Genomic DNA, 17,863 nt, shown 5'->3' with positions numbered 1-17,863 from the left:
ATAGAGAGTGCCAGGGGCTGGAGGGGAGCTCCAGAGAGCAGCCAGGCCAAGCTCCCTGCCAGAGCAGGAGCCCCCAGGGCAGCTCCCACAGCAACACATCCAGCTGGCTTTGCAATGCCTCCACACAAGGAGACTCCACAGCCTCTCTGGCCAGCCTGCTCCAGCCCTCTGCCACCCTCCCAGCCAAAAAGCTTTCCCTCCTCTTCCCCTGCCACCTCCTCTGCTCCAGCTGCCACCCAGTGCCCCTTGGGCTGGCCTTGCACAGCCCTGAGCATAAATAAATCTTACAGGATCACAGAATGTGAGGGGTTGGAATGGGACCCCAGAGAGCAGCCAGGCCAAGCCCCCTGCCAGAGCAGGAGCCCCCAGGGCAGCTCCCACAGCAACACATCCAGCTGGCTTTGCAATGCCTCCACACAAGGAGAACAAAGAACAAATCCAAAGCTTCATTTTTAATACCTGCTCTGCTCCTCTATCAAATTATCTGGAGCTTGGTTGGAGGCAAGGCAGAAGGATAGGAAAGAGGCTCCCCCAAAGGGAAGACTATTTTTTAACTAGATAAGGTTTCCAGTTTTCTGAGCTGTGCTGGGGGGGGGGAAGATTCAACCCACCACATGAGCTCTGTATTTATTTATCTCCCATCCTTGCCCTGAGTGTCAGCAGAAGAGATTTCATCCTGTGAGGCTCAACAAGGCTCTGAGCAAGCTGCGGGAGTGGAGGATGGAGTGGAATGGAGTGGGATGGAATGGAATGGAATGGAATGGAATGGAATGGAATGGAATGGAATGGAATGGAATGGAATGGGATGGAATGGAGTGGAATGGAATGGAATGGAATGGAATGGAATGGGATGGAATAGAATGGAATGGAATGGAATAGAATAGAATAGAATAGAGTAGAGTAGAGTAGAGTAGAATAGAATTAACCAGGTTGGAAGAGACCTTGGAGGTCATCCAGTCCAACCTATCACCCAGCACCATCTGATCAACTCAACCATGGCACCAAGTGCCTCAGCCAGGCTCTTCCTAAACACCTCCAGGGATGGGGACTCCACCACCTCCCTGGGCAGCACATTCCCATGGCCAATCTCTCTTGCTGGGAAGAATTTCCTCCTAACATCCAGCCTAAACCTCCCCTGGCACAGCTTGAGACTCTGTCCTCTTGTTCTGCTGCTGGGTGCCTGGCAGAAGAGACCAACCCCCACCTGGCTCCAACCTCCCCTCAGGGAGTTGCAGAGAGCAAGAAGGTCTCCCCTGAGCCTCCTCTTCTCCAGGCTCAGCAACCCCAGCTCCCTCAGCCTCTCCTCCCAGGGCTGTGCTCCAGACCCCTCCCCAGCTTTGTTGCCCTTCTCTGGACACCTTCCAGCAGCTCAACATCTTTCCTGACCTGAGGGTCCCAGAACTGGACACAGGACTCAAGGGGTGGCCTGAGCAGTGCTGAGCACAGGGCACAAGGACTTCCCTGCTCCTGCTGGCCACACTCTTCCTGCTGCAGGCCAGGATGTCTCTCACCCAGTCCCCCCAGGTCGCTCTCTGTTTGGCTGCTCTCAGCCACTGTGCCCCCAGCCTGCAGCACTGCCTGGGGTTGTTGTGGCCAATGTGCAGAACCTGGCACTTGGATGTGTTCAATCTCCTGCCCTTGGCCTCTGCCCATCTGCCCAGCCTGGCAAGGTCCCTCTGCAGAGCTCTCCTGCCCTCTAACAGATCAACTCCTGCCCCCAGCTTGCTGTCAGCTGCAAACTTACTGCTGATGGACTCCATCCCCTCCTCCAGCTCATCAATCAAGATATAGAGCAGGCTGGGGCCCAGCACTGATCCCTGGGGCACACCTCTGGTGCCTGGCTGCCAGCTGGCTGTGGCACCATATGTCCCTGCTGACTGCAGGGGGGTTGGGCTGGATGAGCTTTGGAGGTCCCTTCCAACCCAACCCATTCTGTGCTTCTGAGTTAGGCCCTGAGCAGCAGAGCTGCATTTGCAGTGGAATGGGCAGTGAGGAGCTGCAGAGCTGAAGCTGCAGAGTGTTTCTCCTGCCCTCTGGCTGTGCACCCTGCCCCTCTCCTCTCCTCTCCTCTCCTCTCCTCTCCTCTCCTCTCCTCTCCTCTCCTCTCCTCTCCTCCCCTCCCCTCCCCTCCCCTCCCCTCCCCTCCCCTCCCCTTCTCTCCTCTCTTCTCCTCTCCTCTCCTCTCCTCTCCTCTCCTCTCCTCTCCTCTCCTCTCCTCTCCTCTCCTCTCCTCTCCTCTCCTCTCCTCTCCTCTCCTCTCCTCTCCTCTCCTCTCCTCTCCTCTCCTCTCCTCTCCTCTCCTCTCCTCTCCTCTCCTCTCCTCTCCTCTCCTCTCCTCTCCTCTCCTCTCCTCTCCTCTCCTCTCCTCTCCTCTCCTCTCCTCTCCTCCTCCTCTCCTCTCCTCTCTCCTCCTCTCCCCTCCTCTCCTTTTCCCCCTCCCCCCCAAACCCCAGCCCTCAAAGAGCTCTCCCTGCCTCCCTCTGGGTAACCAGGGGAGATGTACTCCATACAGTGGCATTGCAGGACCTGAGGCAGGTCAAAGACAGAAGTTCCTGGCCCTGCTGGGATGATTAAAATGGTTTGGTGCTGTGTTGTCAGGGCCCTGGTTGCTCCCTGCTGAGTGTCTGGGCTGGAGAGGATTTCTCCTTAGCTTTCCTCCATCTCCTAACAAGAATGCAACAGCCCAGGCAGGGGATTGCTGAGAGAAGATTGCAGCTGATGGGTGCTTCAAGCCAGCACTCACCTGCAGCAGGATGTAATGTTGCCCAGGCTGCCTCATGCTTGGAATGTGCTTTCTGTTCTCTTGGAATTGCTCATTAGAATGGATCCTAGGCTGCCCCCAGCTCTGGGGTCCCCAGCAGGAGAAGGACACAGAGCTGCTGGAGGGAGGCCAGAGGAGGCCACCAAGATGCTCCCAGGGCTGGAGCAGCTCTGCTGTGAGCACAGGCTGAGGGAGCTGGGGCTGTGCAGCCTGCAGAAGAGAAGGCTCCAGGGGCAGCTCAGAGCTGCCTGCCAGGAGCTGAAGGCATCCTGCAGGAAGGCTGCAGAGAGACTTTGGCTGAGGGGGGCTGGAGCCAGGCCCAGGGGGAATGGTTTGGAGCTGAGGCAGAGCAGGGGCAGAGTGGAGCTGAGGCAGAAGTTGTTGAGGGTGAGGGTGGTGAGAGTGTGGCACAGGCTGCCCAGGGAGGCTGTGGCTGCCTCCTGCCTGGGGGTGTTGAAGGCCAGGCTGGATGAGGCCTTGAGCAGCTGAGTGGAGCTGAGAGGTGTCCCTAGGCACGGTGGGGAGCTTGGGGGAGCTGAGCTCTGAGCTCCCTTCCAGCCTGAGCCCTTCTGTGATGCCTTATTTGTTCCCTGGTAGCTGTGCAGTGTGTCAGCTGTGAACTCTCCAGTCCCTGCAGTGCTGGCATTTTGCAGAGCCCTCCCAGAGACACACCTCAGGCTGGGGTCAGAGTGGCTGAGAGCAGCCAGGCAGAGAGGGACCTGGGTAGACTGGTTGAGAGTAGGCTGAACAGGAGCCAGCAGTGTGCCCAGGGGGCCAAGAAGGCCAAGGGCATCCTGGCCTGCAGCAGGAAGAGTGTGGCCAGCAGGAGCAGGGAAGTCCTTGTGCCCTGTGCTCAGCACTGCTCAGGCCACCCCTTGAGTCCTGTGTCCAGTTCTGGGCCCCTCAGGTCAGGAAAGATGTTGAGCTGCTGGAAGGTGTCCAGAGAAGGGCAACAAAGCTGGGGAGGGGTCTGGAGCACAGCCCTGGGAGGAGAGGCTGAGGGAGCTGGGGTTGCTTAGCCTGCAGGAGAGGAGGCTCAGGGGAGACCTTCTTGCTCTCTGCAACTCCCTGAGGGGAGGTTGGAGCCAGGTGGGGGTTGGTCTCTTCTGCCAGGCACCCAGCCCCAGAACAAGAGGACACAGTCTCAAGCTGTGCCAGGGGAGGTTCAGGCTGGATGTTAGGAAGAAGTTCTTCCCAGCAAGAGAGATTGGCCATGGGAATGTGCTGCCCAGGGAGGTGGTGGAGTCCCCATCCCTGGAGGTGTTTAGGAAGAGCCTGGCTGAGACACTTGGTGCCATGGTTTGGTTGATGAGATGGTGCTGGGTGATAGGTTGGACTTGATGATCTCAAAGGTCTCTTCCAACCTGGTCTGGTCTGGTCTATTCTATTCTATTCTATTCTATTCTATTCTATTCTATTCTATTCTATTCTATTCTATTCTATTGCTCTCCCTGTCCTTGGCCTGCAGGGCAGCATCGCCACTTGGCTTTGGATAGCTGCTTGCCTTGGCTGGGTTGTATAGAAGCTTCTGCAGGATGTGAACCTTGAGAGTTATGCTGTGGTAGATGCTGGAGTTGATCAGAGCCACAGAACAGATTGTAAGGAGGATCCAGAATCAGAATAGCTCTGAAGTGTTGCCTCATAAGTAGTTCCTTTCCTTTCCTGACCACAAAAGTTTGTGTTTCAAGTCTTAGCTCTTTTTTACCCCATGATAAACCTGAAAGTCCTGGGGAAGATGGAGAGCTGGTTTCTAATAACACAGCAGAGAGACAGGGATGCATGGAATGCTTTAGGTTGGAAGGGACCCTAAAGATCAGCCAGTTCCAACCCCCTGCCATGGGCAGGGACACCTCCCACCAGCCCAGCTTGCTCAAGGCCTCACCCAGCCTGGTGCTGAACACCCCCAGGCAGGAGGCAGCCACAGCCTCCCTGGGCAACCTGTGCCAGAGTCTCCCCAGCCTCACTGGGAAGAATTTCTTCCTCCTCTCCAGTCTCAATCTGCCCTCCTCAAGCTCCAATCCATTCCCTCTCATCCTATCACTCCCAGCCCTTGCCAAAAGTCCCTTCCTGGCTTTCCTGTAGCCTCCTTCAGGTACTGGGAGGCTGCTCTGAGGTCTCCCTGGAGCCTTCTCTTCTCCAGGCTGAACAGCCCCAGCTCTCCCAGCCTGGCCCCACAGGACAGCACAGGCTTTATGCACAGACATAAGGAATGAAGAAAGAAAATGGTTTGGAAAATTAGATGCTAATTCAGAAGTGTGTTTATAGTATTTAACTGGAGTGATTTCCTCAGGGATGTGCAAGGCCAGCCCAAGGGGCACTGGGTGGCAGCTGGGGCAGAGGAGGTGGCAGGGGAAGAGGAGGGAAAGCTTTTTGGCTGGGAGGGTGGCAGAGGGCTGGAGCAGGCTGGCCAGAGAGGCTGTGGAGTCTCCTTGTGTGGAGGCATTGCAAAGCCAGCTGGATGTGTTGCTGTGGGAGCTGCCCTGGGGGCTCCTGCTCTGGCAGGGGGCTTGGCCTGGCTGCTCTCTGGAGCTCCCTTCCAGCCCCTGGAGCTCTGTGACTCTGAGAGTCACTCAGAGCAAGAGGAAGCTGGGCAATCATTTGGACTTAATGATCTCTCAAGTCCCTTCCAGCCTCAGCTCTTTGATTCTTTGATTCATGTTTTGAAGTCTGTGTGCTCTGATGGCACTGGCAGTGGCTGGTGGCAGAACTCTCCTGTAGCTAACATTTTGGTGTCTCTTAAGGGGATTTTGAGGTTATGTTTGGGGTTTTCCCTCCCCTAAACATTAAATCCAGGCATGAAGAAATTGCTTTTGTTGATCTGTAGCAGCTGAGTTCCCATCCTCAGCCTCAGCACAGACCCAGTGCTGAGCACAAAGCTGCAGGAGAAGCAAAGAGAAGCCTTGGTTGGGAGTGCTAGGAAGGCAAATCAACTGGTCCCACTTCTAAAGCCATGCAACCTCCTTTGCACTGCTGCCTTTTTGTTATCAGAGAACCAATAAGGTTGGAAAAGACCTCAGAGATCATCAAGTCCAAGCTGTCACCCAACACCTCCTGACAACTAAACCATGGCACCAAGTGCCACATCCAATCCCCTCTTGAACCCCTCCAGGGATGGGGACTCCACCACCTCCCTGGGCAGCACATCCCAATGGCCAATCTCTCTTGCTGGGCAGAACTTTCTCCTCACCTCCAGCCTGAACCTCCCCTGGCACAGCTTGGGACTGTGTCCTCTTGTTCTGGTGCTGGTTTATCTGTGGGGCTTTTTCCCCCCTTCTCTCTTTATTGGATGAAGCAACACTTCCAACAGTTTTCTCTCTGCAGGTCATTGATATGCCAGAGCACAACCCAGGAGATATGGGTGGCACAATGAGGCTGGGGAAGAGGAGGACTGTGTTCAAGACACAGAATTCTGTGTTAAGTAAGTTACTTTTCTGCTCTCATGCCTTGCCCTTTGGGTAGGAAGTCTGCAACCTGGCAAAGCAGCAACCATGGCATCACCAAAGGCTGGAAAAGAACTTTAGGGAATCACCAAAGGCTGGAAAAGAACTTTAGGTCCTCAAGTCCAACCATAACCCAGCTGCCATGGCCACTAAGTGGTGTTAGAGAGTGTAACTGGAGTGTTTTCTCAGGGATGTCCAAGGACAGCACAAGGGGCACTGGGTGCATTGCTGGGTGCATTACTGGCAGCAGCACACCACAGCAGGCAGCTTCTGGGCTCCAAACAGAATTGTTTCTCAAGTGGTTAACAGCAAATACTTTGGAGTTGCTTGGCTAGAGCCTTGCAGCTGGGAAAGAACAACCCCATGGTGCAAGTTGAGTTGGGGACTGACCTAGAGGACCTGGGGGTGCTGGTGGGCAGGAGGATGCCCCTGAGCCAGCAAGGTGCCCTGGTGGCCAAGAAGGCCAAGGGCAGCCTGGGCTGCATCAGAAGGGCTGTGGGCAGGAGGTCCAGAGTGGTTTTCCTCCCCGTCTGCTCTGCCCTGGGGAGGCCACAGATGAAGTCTTGTGTCCAGGTCTGGGCCCCTCAGGTCAAGAAGGAGCTGAGGGAAGGGCTGGAGAGAGTCGATGGCAGAGCCCCCAGGCTGCTGCAGGCAGTGGAAGATGTCCCTGTGAGGCCAGGCTGAGGCAGCTGGGGCTTGGAGCTTGGAACAGAGGAGCCTGAGGGCTGCCCTCAGTGCTGGGGCTGAAGATGTGCAGGGCAGTGTGGGGAGGAGGCAGCCAGGCTCTGCTGAGGGCTGTGCAAGGCCAGCCCAAGGGGCACTGGGTGGCAGCTGGAGCAGAGGAGGTGGCAGGGGAAGAGGAGGGAAAGCTTTTTGGCTGGGAGGGTGGCAGAGGGCTGGAGCAGGCTGGCCAGAGAGGCTGTGGAGTCTCCTTGTGTGGAGGCATTGCAAAGCCAGCTGGATGTGTTGCTGTGGGAGCTGCCCTGGGGGCTGCTGCTCTGGCAGGGGGCTTGGCCTGGCTGCTCTCTGGAGCTCCCTTCCAGCCCCTGGAGCTCTGTGCCTCAGTCACTCAGAGCAACAGGAAGCTGGAGTGAGATGGCTTTGTGTCTTGTTGTGCTTGACAAGTGAATTGTTTTTGGGGCTTTTAACTGACAAGGAATAGTTGTACCAACGATTAAAGGCAATCATCAGCACTGATTTCTTTTCCTGTTGTCTCTTCAGGGAGGCTTTATGGTGATGAAATGTTTGTAGAGGAGCGACACAGGCATCGGTATGAGGTAAGCACTGCTGATGTCCTCTGAGCCTTGAGGTGTTTCCCTTGCTGGCAGTGATGTCCCTCAAGGCCAGTGGGGGATTTCTTACCTAAACATCACTCAGAATTGAGTAAAGGTGCGACAGGAGAACTGAAATCCAGAGGAACCTCTTTAAATCTTGTTACACCCAGGGCAGGTCACACAGGAATGCATCCAGGAGGGTTTGGAAGGTCTGCAGAGGAGGAGAGTGCACAACCTCTCTTGCTCTGCCAACTCCCTCTTAGGAGTGGAGTCAAAGTCAAAGTTAGAGCAGACTGCTGAGGATTTTGTCTCATCTGGGTTTCAATCTCTTTTGACAATCTGCTCCAATGCTTAACCACTTCATTGTGAGCCTTTGTTGTCCCCTCTGAGACATTTCAGAAGGGACCTGGGCTGTAACCTGTGTGCATGCTTCAGATGATTCAGGGAGTCACAGAGATGCTCCTAGGGCTGGAGCAGCTCTGCTGTGAGCACAGGCTGAGGGAGCTGGGGCTGTGCAGCCTGCAGGAGAGAAGGCTCCAGGGGCAGCTCAGAGCTGCCTGCCAGGAGCTGAAGGCATCCTGCAGGAAGGCTGCAGAGAGACTTTGGCTGAGGGGGGCTGGAGCCAGGCCCAGGGGGAATGGTTTGGAGCTGAGGCAGAGCAGGGGCATAGTGGAGCTGAGGCAGAAGTTGTTGAGGGTGAGGCTGGTGAGAGTGTGGCACAGGCTGCCCAGGGAGGCTGTGGCTGCCTCCTGCCTGGGGGTGCTGAAGGCCAGGCTGGCTGAGGCCTTGAGCAGCTGAGTGGAGCTGAGAGGTGTCCCTGGGCATGGTGGGGAGCTTGGGGGAGATAGGGTAGGATAGGATAGGATAGAATAGCATAGAATAGAATAGGGTAGAATAGAATAGAATAGAATAGAATAGAATAGAATAGAATAGAATAGAATAGAATGGAATGGAATGGAATGGAATGGAATGGAATGGAATGGAATGGAATAGAAATAGAATAGGAGTAGGAGTAGGAGTAGCATAGAAGAGAACAGAATAGAATTAACCAGGTTGGAAAAGACCTCTGAGATCATCCAGTCCAACCTATCACCCAGCACCATCTGATCAACTCAACCATGGCACCAAGTGCCTCAGCCAGGCTCTTCCTAAACACCTCCAGGGATGGGGACTCCACCACCTCCCTGGGCAGCACATTCCCATGGCCAATCTCTCTTGCTGGGAAGAACTTTCTCCTTACCTCCAGCCTAAACCTCCCCTGGCACAGCTTGAGGCTGTGTCCTCTTGTTCTGGTGCTGCTTGCCTGGGAGAAGAGACCAACCCCCACCTGGCTACAACCTCCCCTCAGGTGAGCTCTGAGGTCCTTTCCATCCTGAGCCATTCTGTGATTGTGTGAATACTGAGTCTCCTCAGAAAGCTGAGAGCAGGATGGAATGGCAGTCAGGGTGCTCAGGGTTTGGGATAGTGAGGGAGCAGCGAGACCACCACCCAGGAAACAAAGCAGCTCAGTGCAGAGCTGCCCAGCCTGGAGGAGGAGCTGCACCACAGCTTGTGCCCTAAGCCCTGAGCTGCAGGGTTCAAAGTGCAGCTCAGGCTTGGTGCTTCCTGCAGTGTGCCCTTTGAAGAACCAGGAATGCAAGCTGCTCAGGGTCAGAAGGGCAGCAAGCTGGAGGGAGCCTGTCTTGCAGGCTGTTGGCTGCAGTGTAGGCAGTTCTAAGGTCAGTGCCTCCTCTGTCCAGTGTGCATGGCTGCTGGCACAGCTTCACACCAGAGAGCTGTGAAAACAGGAAAGCCAAACTCCCAACTCCCCTCTCTTCTCATCCCCCTGCCAGCACCATGGCAATTCATCACTGGTGGCTGTGGAAGCCACAGAGAAGTGGCACTGCAATTAATACTGTGTTGACTCTTTCAGGTGAACCCAGAACTGACTCAGTGCTTTGAAGAGAAAGGTTTGAAGTTTGTTGGCCATGATACAGAAGGGAACAGAATGGAAATGATTGAGCTGGAGAGTGAGTGTCTGACTTTTCTGGAGCCCTTCCTGCTTCTGCTCAAGGCCTGGGAAGTGCAGTTTGCTGCAGTGCACAGAGGCAGACTGCTGGGCTGTCAGAGCAGCCAAGGTTGGGCTGGGGAACACTCCTGACTCACACAGTCACAGACTGCACTGGGATGGAAGGGGCCCTCCAAAGTCATCCTGTCCACCCCCCTGCAAGCAGCAGGGACAGCTCCAGCCAGAGCAGGCTGCCCAGGGACACAGCCAGGCTGAGCCTGAATGGCTCCAGGGATGGAAGGGAGCCTCCAAGGGCATCCTGTCCAACCCCCTGCAGGCAGCAGGGACAGCTCCAGCCAGAGCAGGCTGCCCAGGGACACATCCAGGCTGAGCTTGAATGGCTGCAGGGATGGAAGGGAGCCTCCAAGGGCATCCTGTCCAACCCCCTGCAGGCAGCAGGGACAGCTCCAGCCAGAGCAGGCTGCCCAGGGACACATCCAGGCTGAGCTTGAATGGCTCCAGGGATGGAGCCTCAAGCACTCCCTGGGCAGCCTGCTCCAGTGTCTCCCCAGCCTCCCTGTGCAGAGCTTCCTCCTGATGTCCAACCTCACTCTGCCCTGCTCCAGTTCCAATCCATTGCCTCTGGTCCTGTCCCCACAGCCCCTTCTGAACAGTCCCTCCCCAGCCTGCCTGCAGGTCCCTTCAGATGACTCCACCTGTGCATTGAGATGGCTAAAGATTCAGAGGATGTTAGGAGAAGGCTGAAGGCTGAAGACTGGGTGTGTAAGAGAGACAGAGATGTTCCTGTTCCCAAAGCCCATCATGTTAGCTCAGTAGGACTGTACAACAGGATGCCTATGAGCCCTTGTGGCCAAGGTGGCCAAGGGCAACCTGGGTCAGAGAGGTTCTCCTGCCCCTCTGCTCTGCCCTGGGGAGGCCACAGCTGGAACCTTGTGTCCAGGTCTGGGCCCCTCAGGTCAAGAAGGAGCTGAGGGAAGGGCTGGAGAGAGTCGATGGCAGAGCCCCCAGGCTGCTGCAGGCAGTGGAAGATGTCCCTGTGAGGCCAGGCTGAGGCAGCTGGGGCTTGGAGCTTGGAGCAGAGGAGCCTGAGGGCTGCCCTCAGTGCTGGGGCTGAAGATGTGCAGGGCAGTGTGGGGAGGAGGCAGCCAGGCTCTGCTCAGGGCTGTGCAAGGCCAGCCCAAGGGGCACTGGGTGGCAGCTGGAGCAGAGGAGGTGCCAGGGGAAGAGGAGGGAAAGCTTTTTGGCTGGGAGGGTGGCAGAGGGCTGGAGCAGGCTGGCCAGAGAGGCTGTGGAGTCTCCTTGTGTGGAGGCATTGCAGACCTGTTGCTTGCACCCTTTGGCCCTTGTCCTGTCGCTGGACATCACTGAGGAGAGCCCCTGGACCCCTGTGAAATCAACTCTTTCCCATATCAGTTCTTCTGCTATCTTCTTCCTACATCTTGTAACTTCCTTTGCCCCATCTCTTGCAGATCACCCATATTTTGTGGGGGTTCAGTTCCACCCAGAGTTTTCCTCCAGACCTATGAAGCCTTCACCTCCCTACCTGGGGCTGCTGCTAGCAGCAACTGGGACGCTCAGTGCTTACCTGCAGCGTGGCTGTAAACTGTCTCCCAGGTAAACTTCCTCACTCACTTGCCTGCAGTTTGGCACTCACATTGTTGGAGGCACTACCCCATCCTTCAGGTCATAGAGTCCTAGAATGGGTTGGGTTGGAAGGGACCTCCAAAGCTCATCCAGTTCCAACCCCCCTGCCATGGGCAGGGACACCTCCCACCAGCCCAGCTTGCTCAAGGCCTCATCCAGCCTGGTGCTGAACACCCCCAGGCAGGAGGCAGCCACAGCCTCCCTGGGCAACCTGTGCCAGAGTCTCCCCAAGCCTCACTGGGAAGAATTTCTTCCTCCTCTCCAGTCTCCATCTGCCCTCCTCAAGCTTCAATCCATTCCCTCTCATCCTATCACTCCCAGCCCTTGGCAAAAGCCCATTCCTGGCTTTCCTGTAGCCCCCTTCAGGTACTGGGAGGCTGCTCTGAGGTCTCCCTGGAGCCTTCTCTTCTCCAGGCTGAACAGCCCCAACTCTCTCAGCCTGTCCCCACAGGGGAGCTTCTGCAGCCCTCTGATCACCTTGGTGGCCTCCTCTGGAGCCTCTCTAGCAGCTCCAGGTCCCTCTTGTGCTGGGGGCCCCAGAGCTGGAGGCAGTGCTGCAGGTGGGGGCTGAGCAGAGCAGAGCAGAGGGGCAGAATCCCCTCCCTGTGCTGCTGCTCTCCCTGCTCTGGCTGCAGCTCAGCACACAGCTGCCTGCTGGGCTGCCAGGGACCACTGCTGGCTCCTGGGGAGTTTGGCACCAGCTGACACCCCCAAGGCCTTCTCCTCCAGGCTGCTCTCAGCCACTGCTCACCCAGCCTGGATCTGTGCTTGGGATTGCCCTGACCCAGCTGCAGAACCTTGCCCTTGGCCTTGTTGAGCTTCATGAGGTTGGCTTGGGCTCACCTCTGAAGCCTGTCCAAGTGCCTCTGGATGGATCCCTGCCCTCCAGAGTATCAACCACACCACCCAGCTTGGTGTGACCCACAAAGCTGCTGAGGGTGCCCCAAAGCCACTGCCCATGTCACTGCCACTGATGTGAAGCAGCACTGGTCCAGTACCCACCCTTGAGGGACACCACTTGTCAGTGGCCTCCAGTTGGCCATTGAGCACAGCTCTCTGAGTGCTGCCACCCAGCCAGTTCCTTACCCAGCCAGTGGCCACCCCTCCAGTCCATGCTTGTCCTGTTTGCTCACCAGGGTATCATGCAGGCCAGTGTCAAACACTTCACACAAGTCTGGGTGGATGCCATCAGCTGACCTCTTGTGTGGGTGACTGCCTCTCAAACCTGTGTCATTCAGTGAGGTGCTGGGTGGGGATCAGCTCCCAGCTGTCTGCAGGAGGTGAAGCTCTCTGGGTGCTGTTGGTTGAGCAGCTGCCCCCCCATGCTGTGTGTTATGGCACAGCTCTGGCAGATGCTTTGGGGCTGTGACTGCCCCTGGGCAGCAGAGGACATGTAAAGAAAGCTCTCTGAAGGCTTTGGGCTTAGCTCAGGGCCATCCTGAGGTGCCACAGGCACACTTCCACCCCCTCCCCTGGGCAGAGGTTTTGCTGGTTTGCTGTGATGTGGGATTGGAACCTGTTCTAACAGTGCTGACCTTGTGTTCCCTCTTCCCTTGGGTGCTTTCAGAAGGAAGTAAGTACAACATTGGTGCTGTTGTGTTTGTCTGTGTGCACCTGGCATGCTTGTTCAGACTGGGAGCAGCTCCTTCCTCACTGCAGCTGGGCACTTCTTGGCCAGCTGCTGAAGTGGTCAGGTGGAGGACCTCTTGCTGGCCTGCTCTGGCCTGCTCTTTATGAGGACTGCATCAGCAGCAGGAGTGTCATGGAGTCATAGAAAGGTTTGGGTTGGAAGGGACCTCCAAAGGTCAGCCAGTTCCAACCCCCCTGCCACGGGCAGGGACACCTCCCACCAGCCCAGCTTGCTCAAGGCCTCATCCAGCCTGGTGCTGAACACCTCCAGGCAGGAGGCAGCCACAGCCTCCCTGGGCAACCTGGTGGGAGGTGTCCCTGCCCATGGCAGGGGCTTGGAACTGGATGGGCTTTAAGGTCTCTTCCAACCCAAAGCATTCCATGGTTCTGTGGTCTCAGACTCCAAACTACAGCCCATTGCTGTTGGGGAAGGCATTCCACAACACCAGCACTCAGCAGGAGCTGGAATCAGTCTTCTGGAAGTGGGTTGCATTTGAGGGAAGTACTGGGTCACAGGCTTCATCTGGGCTGGGGTGGGGGGGTGTGAGTGTGTGTTGAGATCACACCTTTGGTCTAGATCCTTCTGACTGTGCATTGCCTTGCCCCAGTGACAGCTACAGCGACCTCAGCGACGACAGCTCTCCAGAGAAAGATTTGCACAGTTCAGAAAGAAGCTGAAGTGCTTGTAGGAGAGCAGCACACAAATGGATGATGCTGAGGTAAACTGAACTGCTTTTATGCTGCTTCAGGACACTGACCTCCTTTAGACTTAAAAAGGGGCATTTTGGAATGGAATGGAAGGGAATGGAAGGGAATGGAAAGGAATGGAATGGAAAGGAATGGAATGGAAAGGAAAGGGATGGAAAGGAAAGGAATGGAATGGAAAGGAATGGAAAGGAATGGAATGGAAAGGAATGGAAAGGAAAGGAATGAAAAGGAAAGGAATGGAAAGGAATGGAAAGGAAAGGAATGGAAAGGAATGAAAAGGAAAGGAATGGAAAGGAATGGAAAGGAAAGGAATGGAAAGGAATGAAAAGGAAAGGAATGGAAAGGAATGGAAAGGAATGGAATGGAAAGGAATAGAGCAGAATAGAATGGAATAGAATGGAATAGAATAGAATAGGAGTTAACCATGTTGGAAAAGACCTTTGGGATCATCCAGTCCAACCTCTCACCCAAGACCATCTGATCAACTAAACCATGGCACCAAGTGCCTCAGCCAGGCTATTCCTAAACACCTCCAGGGATGGGGACTCCACCACCTCCCTGGGCAGCACATTCCCATGGCCAATCTCTCTGTCTGGGAAGAACTTCTTCCTAACATCCAGCCTGAACCTCCCCTGGCACAGCTTGAGACTGTGTCCTCTTGTTCTGGGGCTGGGTGCCTGGGAGAAGAGCCCAACCCCCACCTGGCTACAACCTCCTTTCAAGTAGTTGTAGAGAGCAATAAGGTCTCCTGTGAGCCTCCTCCTGAGCCTCCTCCCTTTTGTTTCACACCCCACCCCAGAGCTTGTTTCCTTCCTTGCCTGCAGCACTTAATTGGTTTTGGTTTTGCTTGTGCTGCTTAACTCTCTAATTGTGAGATGAAATCTGTTAAGTGCTTGGGGTACAGGCCCAATATCTTTTCCAGCCCTAGTGGCTCTGTGATTCTGTGCTGTAGGATGCTCTACAGAATGAAGCTGTGCTGGTATGTGAAGATCCAATCAAAATGCAGCTCTGAAAGTTCTGCTTTCTCTTTTCTTGCTAATTAAGCAAGTGTTAATACTCACCTGGGATTGCATTGGCTGAATTGGCACAACAAAGGCACCCCAAGAGAAGTATGCTTGGCTTTAATCTGCAGGGTGACAGAGGCACAAACAAGTTGCATAAACTCACAGCTTTGCCCCATAGGCTTGGCCAAAGTGGTGTTGGCTTGGTTGGGTTTTCATCCATGGAAGCCAAAGTGGTGTTGGCTTGGTTGGGTTTTTCAGCATGGAAGCCAAAGTGGTGTTGGCTTGGTTGGGTTTTTATCCATGGAAGCCAAAGTGGTGTTGGCTTGGTTGGGTTTTTATCCATGGAAGCCAAAGTGGTGTTGGCTTGGTTGGGTTTTTCATCCATGGAAGCCAAAGTGGTGTTGGCTTGGTTGGGTTTTTCAGCATGGAAGCCAAAGTGGTGTTGGCTTGGTTGGGTTTTTATCCATGGAAGCCAAAGTGGTGTTGGCTTGGTTGGGTTTTTATCCATGGAAGCCAAAGTGGTGTTGGCTTGGTTGGGTTTTTATCCATGGAAGCCAAAGTGGTGTTGGCTTGGTTGGGTTTTTTATCCATGGAAGCCAAAGTGGTGTTGGCTTGGTTGGGTTTTTATCCATGGAAGCCAAAGTGGTGTTGGCTTGGTTGGGTTTTTCAGCATGGAAGCCAAAGTGGTGTTGGCTTGGTTGGGTTTTTCAGCATGGAAGCCAAAGTGGTGTTGGCTTGGTTGGGTTTTTTATCCATGGAAGCCAAAGTGGTGTTGGCTTGGTTGGGTTTTTATCCATGGAAGCCAAAGTGGTGTTGGCTGGGTTGGGTTTTTCAGCATGGAAGCCAAAGTGGTGTTGGCTTGGTTGGGTTTTTCAGCATGGAAGCCAAAGTGGTGTTGGCTTGGTTGGGGTTTTCAGCATGGAAGCCAAAGTGGTGTTGGCTGGGTTGGGTTTTTCAGCATGGAAGCCAAAGTGGTGTTGGCTTGGTTGGGGTTTTCAGCATGGAAGCCAAAGTGGTGTTGGCTTGGTTGGGTTTTTCAGCATGGAAGCCAAAGTGGTGTTGGCTTGGTTGGGTTTTTCAGCATGGAAGCCAAAGTGGTGTTGACTTGGTTGGGTTTTTATCCATGGAAGCCAATGTGGTGTTGACTTGGTTGGGTTTTTTATCCATGGAAGCCAAAGTGCTGTTGGCTTGGTTGGGTTTTTATCCATGGAAGCCAAAGTGGTGTTGGCTTGGTTGGGTTTTTATCCATGGAAGCCAAAGTGGTGTTGGCTTGGTTGGGTTTTTAAGCATGGAAACCAAAGTGGTGTTGGCTTGGTTGGGTTTTTATCCATGGAAACCAAAGTGGTATTGGCTTGGTTGGGTTTTTATCCATGGAAGCCAAAGTGGTATTGGCTTGGTTGGGTTTTTCATCCATGGAAGCCAAAGTGGTGTTGGCTTGGTTGGGTTTTTATCCATGGAAGCCAAAGTGGTGTTGGCTTGGTTGGGTTTTTTGCCATGTTCAAAGGTGTTCACAGTCAGGTTGGAACCCCTGAGCAACCTGGGCTGGTGGGAGGTGTCCCTGCTCATGGCAGAGGGTTGGAAGTGGATGATCTTGAAGGTTCCTTCCAACCTACCCAATGTCTGAACTTTGGTGCCTAGTGGGCACCAGCTGTGTTCAACAGACTCACTTCAGGAAGGATTCAATAACTACCTCCAGATACAAAACCAAAAGCGTTGGCTCATTCCTTTTTTTCTCCCAGGAGACCTTCTGGTGGCCTTCCAGGGTCTGAAGGGGGCTCCAAGAAAGCTGGGGAAGGACTTTTGAGGGGGTCAGGGAGTGATAGGACTGGGGAGGATGGAGCAAAACTAGAAGTGGGGAGATTGAGCTTGGAAGTGAGGAAGAAGTTGTTGCCCATGAGGGTGGTGAGAGCCTGGCAGAGGTTGCCCAGGGAGGTGGTGGAAGCCTCCTGCCTGGAGGTGTTTGCAGCCAGGCTGGCTGTGGCTGTGAGCAACCTGCTGCAGTGTGAGGTGTCCCTGGCCATGGCAGGGGGGTTGGGGCTGGCTGCTCCTTGAGGTCCCTTCCAGCCCTGACAGCTCTGTGATTCTCATTGAGTAGAGCTGCATACACCTGCAGAGGACTACATTCAGCTTTGCCATTCTGCTGCCTGGTCTAGGTGAGATGCATCTCCTCATGGTATTTACTACAGAGCTCCTTTGAAGGGATGTGAGGGAACCTGACACAAACTGAGTTACAGAAGGGCTGTTCTCAATCATTAATTCTCCCCATCCCCCCTTTGTTTTTCTTTCCCCCTCCCTTTTTCTGTTACAGACAGTTGGGAACAGGACAACATTACCAGAAGGAAGTGGAAGAGAAAGCTGCTTGTGGTCCTCATGCTGTCCCCTCCTGTGCTGCTGTCAGTCACTCTCCTGACAGCTGCCTGTCCTGCAGCAGGAACTCTTCTGTGCTGATGCTGCTGCTCTTCCAGACATGGGGGTGCAGCTCAGCTCCTCCTCCTCACTGCCCCCTGCCCTGTAGCTCAGAGAGACCTCAGCTCAAGCTTGAACCATTCACAGCTGCTCCTGACTGGAAGACAGATTTGATTCTATGCAGTTTGCCTCATGAACTGGAAGGGCAAATGCAGGAGCTCCTGAGAGTCCCCCTGGAAGAGGTTGGGGGTGGGAAAGTTGGCTGAGCCATGAGCAGCACAGAGCTGCTTCAGCTTTGTTCCTCTGTTAGGCTTCCCTGTAGAGATTTTGGGCTGGTTTGGGCTGGTTCATTTGATTTGATGAGGTTATTTGATTGCTATTTGATTGTTTCACTCTTGTTCTATTTCATTGCATTTGGTCCTGGTTTTTTTTGGGTTTGCTGTGGGTTTCTTTTGGGTTTGCCTTGGGTTTCTTTTGGGTTTGCCCTGGGTTTCTTTTGGGTTTGCCTTGGGTTTCTTTTGGGTTTGCCTTGGGTTTCTTTTGGGTTTGCCTTGGGTTTCTTTTGGGTTTGCCTTGGGTTTCTTTTGGGTTTGCTTTGGGTTTCTTTTTGCTTTGCTTTGGGTTTATTTTGCTTTGGGTTTATCTTGGTTTGGTTTGGGTTTATTTTGCTTTGCTTTGGGTTTCTTTTGGGTTTGCTTTGGGTTTATCTTGCTTTGCTTTGGGTTTATTTTGGGTTTGCTTTGAGTTTCTTTTGCTTTGCTTTGGGTTTATTTTGCTTTGGGTTTATTTTGCTTTGGTTTGGGTTTCTTTTGGGTTTGCTTTGGGTTTATTTTGGGTTTGCTTTGAGTTTCTTTTGCTTTGCTTTAGGTTTATTTTGGTTTGGGTTTATTTTGCTTTGGTTTGGGTTTATTTTGGTTTGGTTTATTCTGTTTGGGGTTTAGGTTTTTGTTGGTTTTATTTTGAGTTGATTTATTTGGATTTGGTTTTGG

The 17,863-nt window shown here is 54.1% G+C and overlaps 1 protein-coding gene across 2 annotated transcripts in view; it reads left to right on the top strand.

Moving 5' to 3' along the window:
* CTPS2 (CTP synthase 2) overlaps window positions 1-17,233 on the top strand; it is a 54,076-nt gene extending 36,843 nt beyond the window's left edge. The window contains exons 13-18 of one of the 2 annotated variants that reach the window (XM_054166025.1): window positions 6,083-6,179; window positions 7,423-7,478; window positions 9,388-9,484; window positions 10,953-11,097; window positions 13,365-13,475; window positions 16,777-17,233. In XM_054166025.1, the coding sequence (XP_054022000.1) occupies window positions 6,083-6,179; window positions 7,423-7,478; window positions 9,388-9,484; window positions 10,953-11,097; window positions 13,365-13,434 (465 nt within the window). In that variant the 3' untranslated portion in view covers window positions 13,435-13,475; window positions 16,777-17,233. The remainder of the gene's footprint in view (window positions 1-6,082; window positions 6,180-7,422; window positions 7,479-9,387; window positions 9,485-10,952; window positions 11,098-13,364; window positions 13,476-16,776) is intronic. The other variant, XM_054166024.1, reaches the window with a different exon arrangement.
* Window positions 17,234-17,863: the final 630 nt, after the last annotated feature.

This window comes from Dryobates pubescens, chromosome 12 (genome assembly GCF_014839835.1).
Source record: "Dryobates pubescens isolate bDryPub1 chromosome 12, bDryPub1.pri, whole genome shotgun sequence".
NCBI lineage: Eukaryota > Metazoa > Chordata > Aves > Piciformes > Picidae > Dryobates > Dryobates pubescens.
Note: the sequence above shows the minus strand (reverse complement) of the source record. Positions and strands in the feature narration are given on the sequence as shown.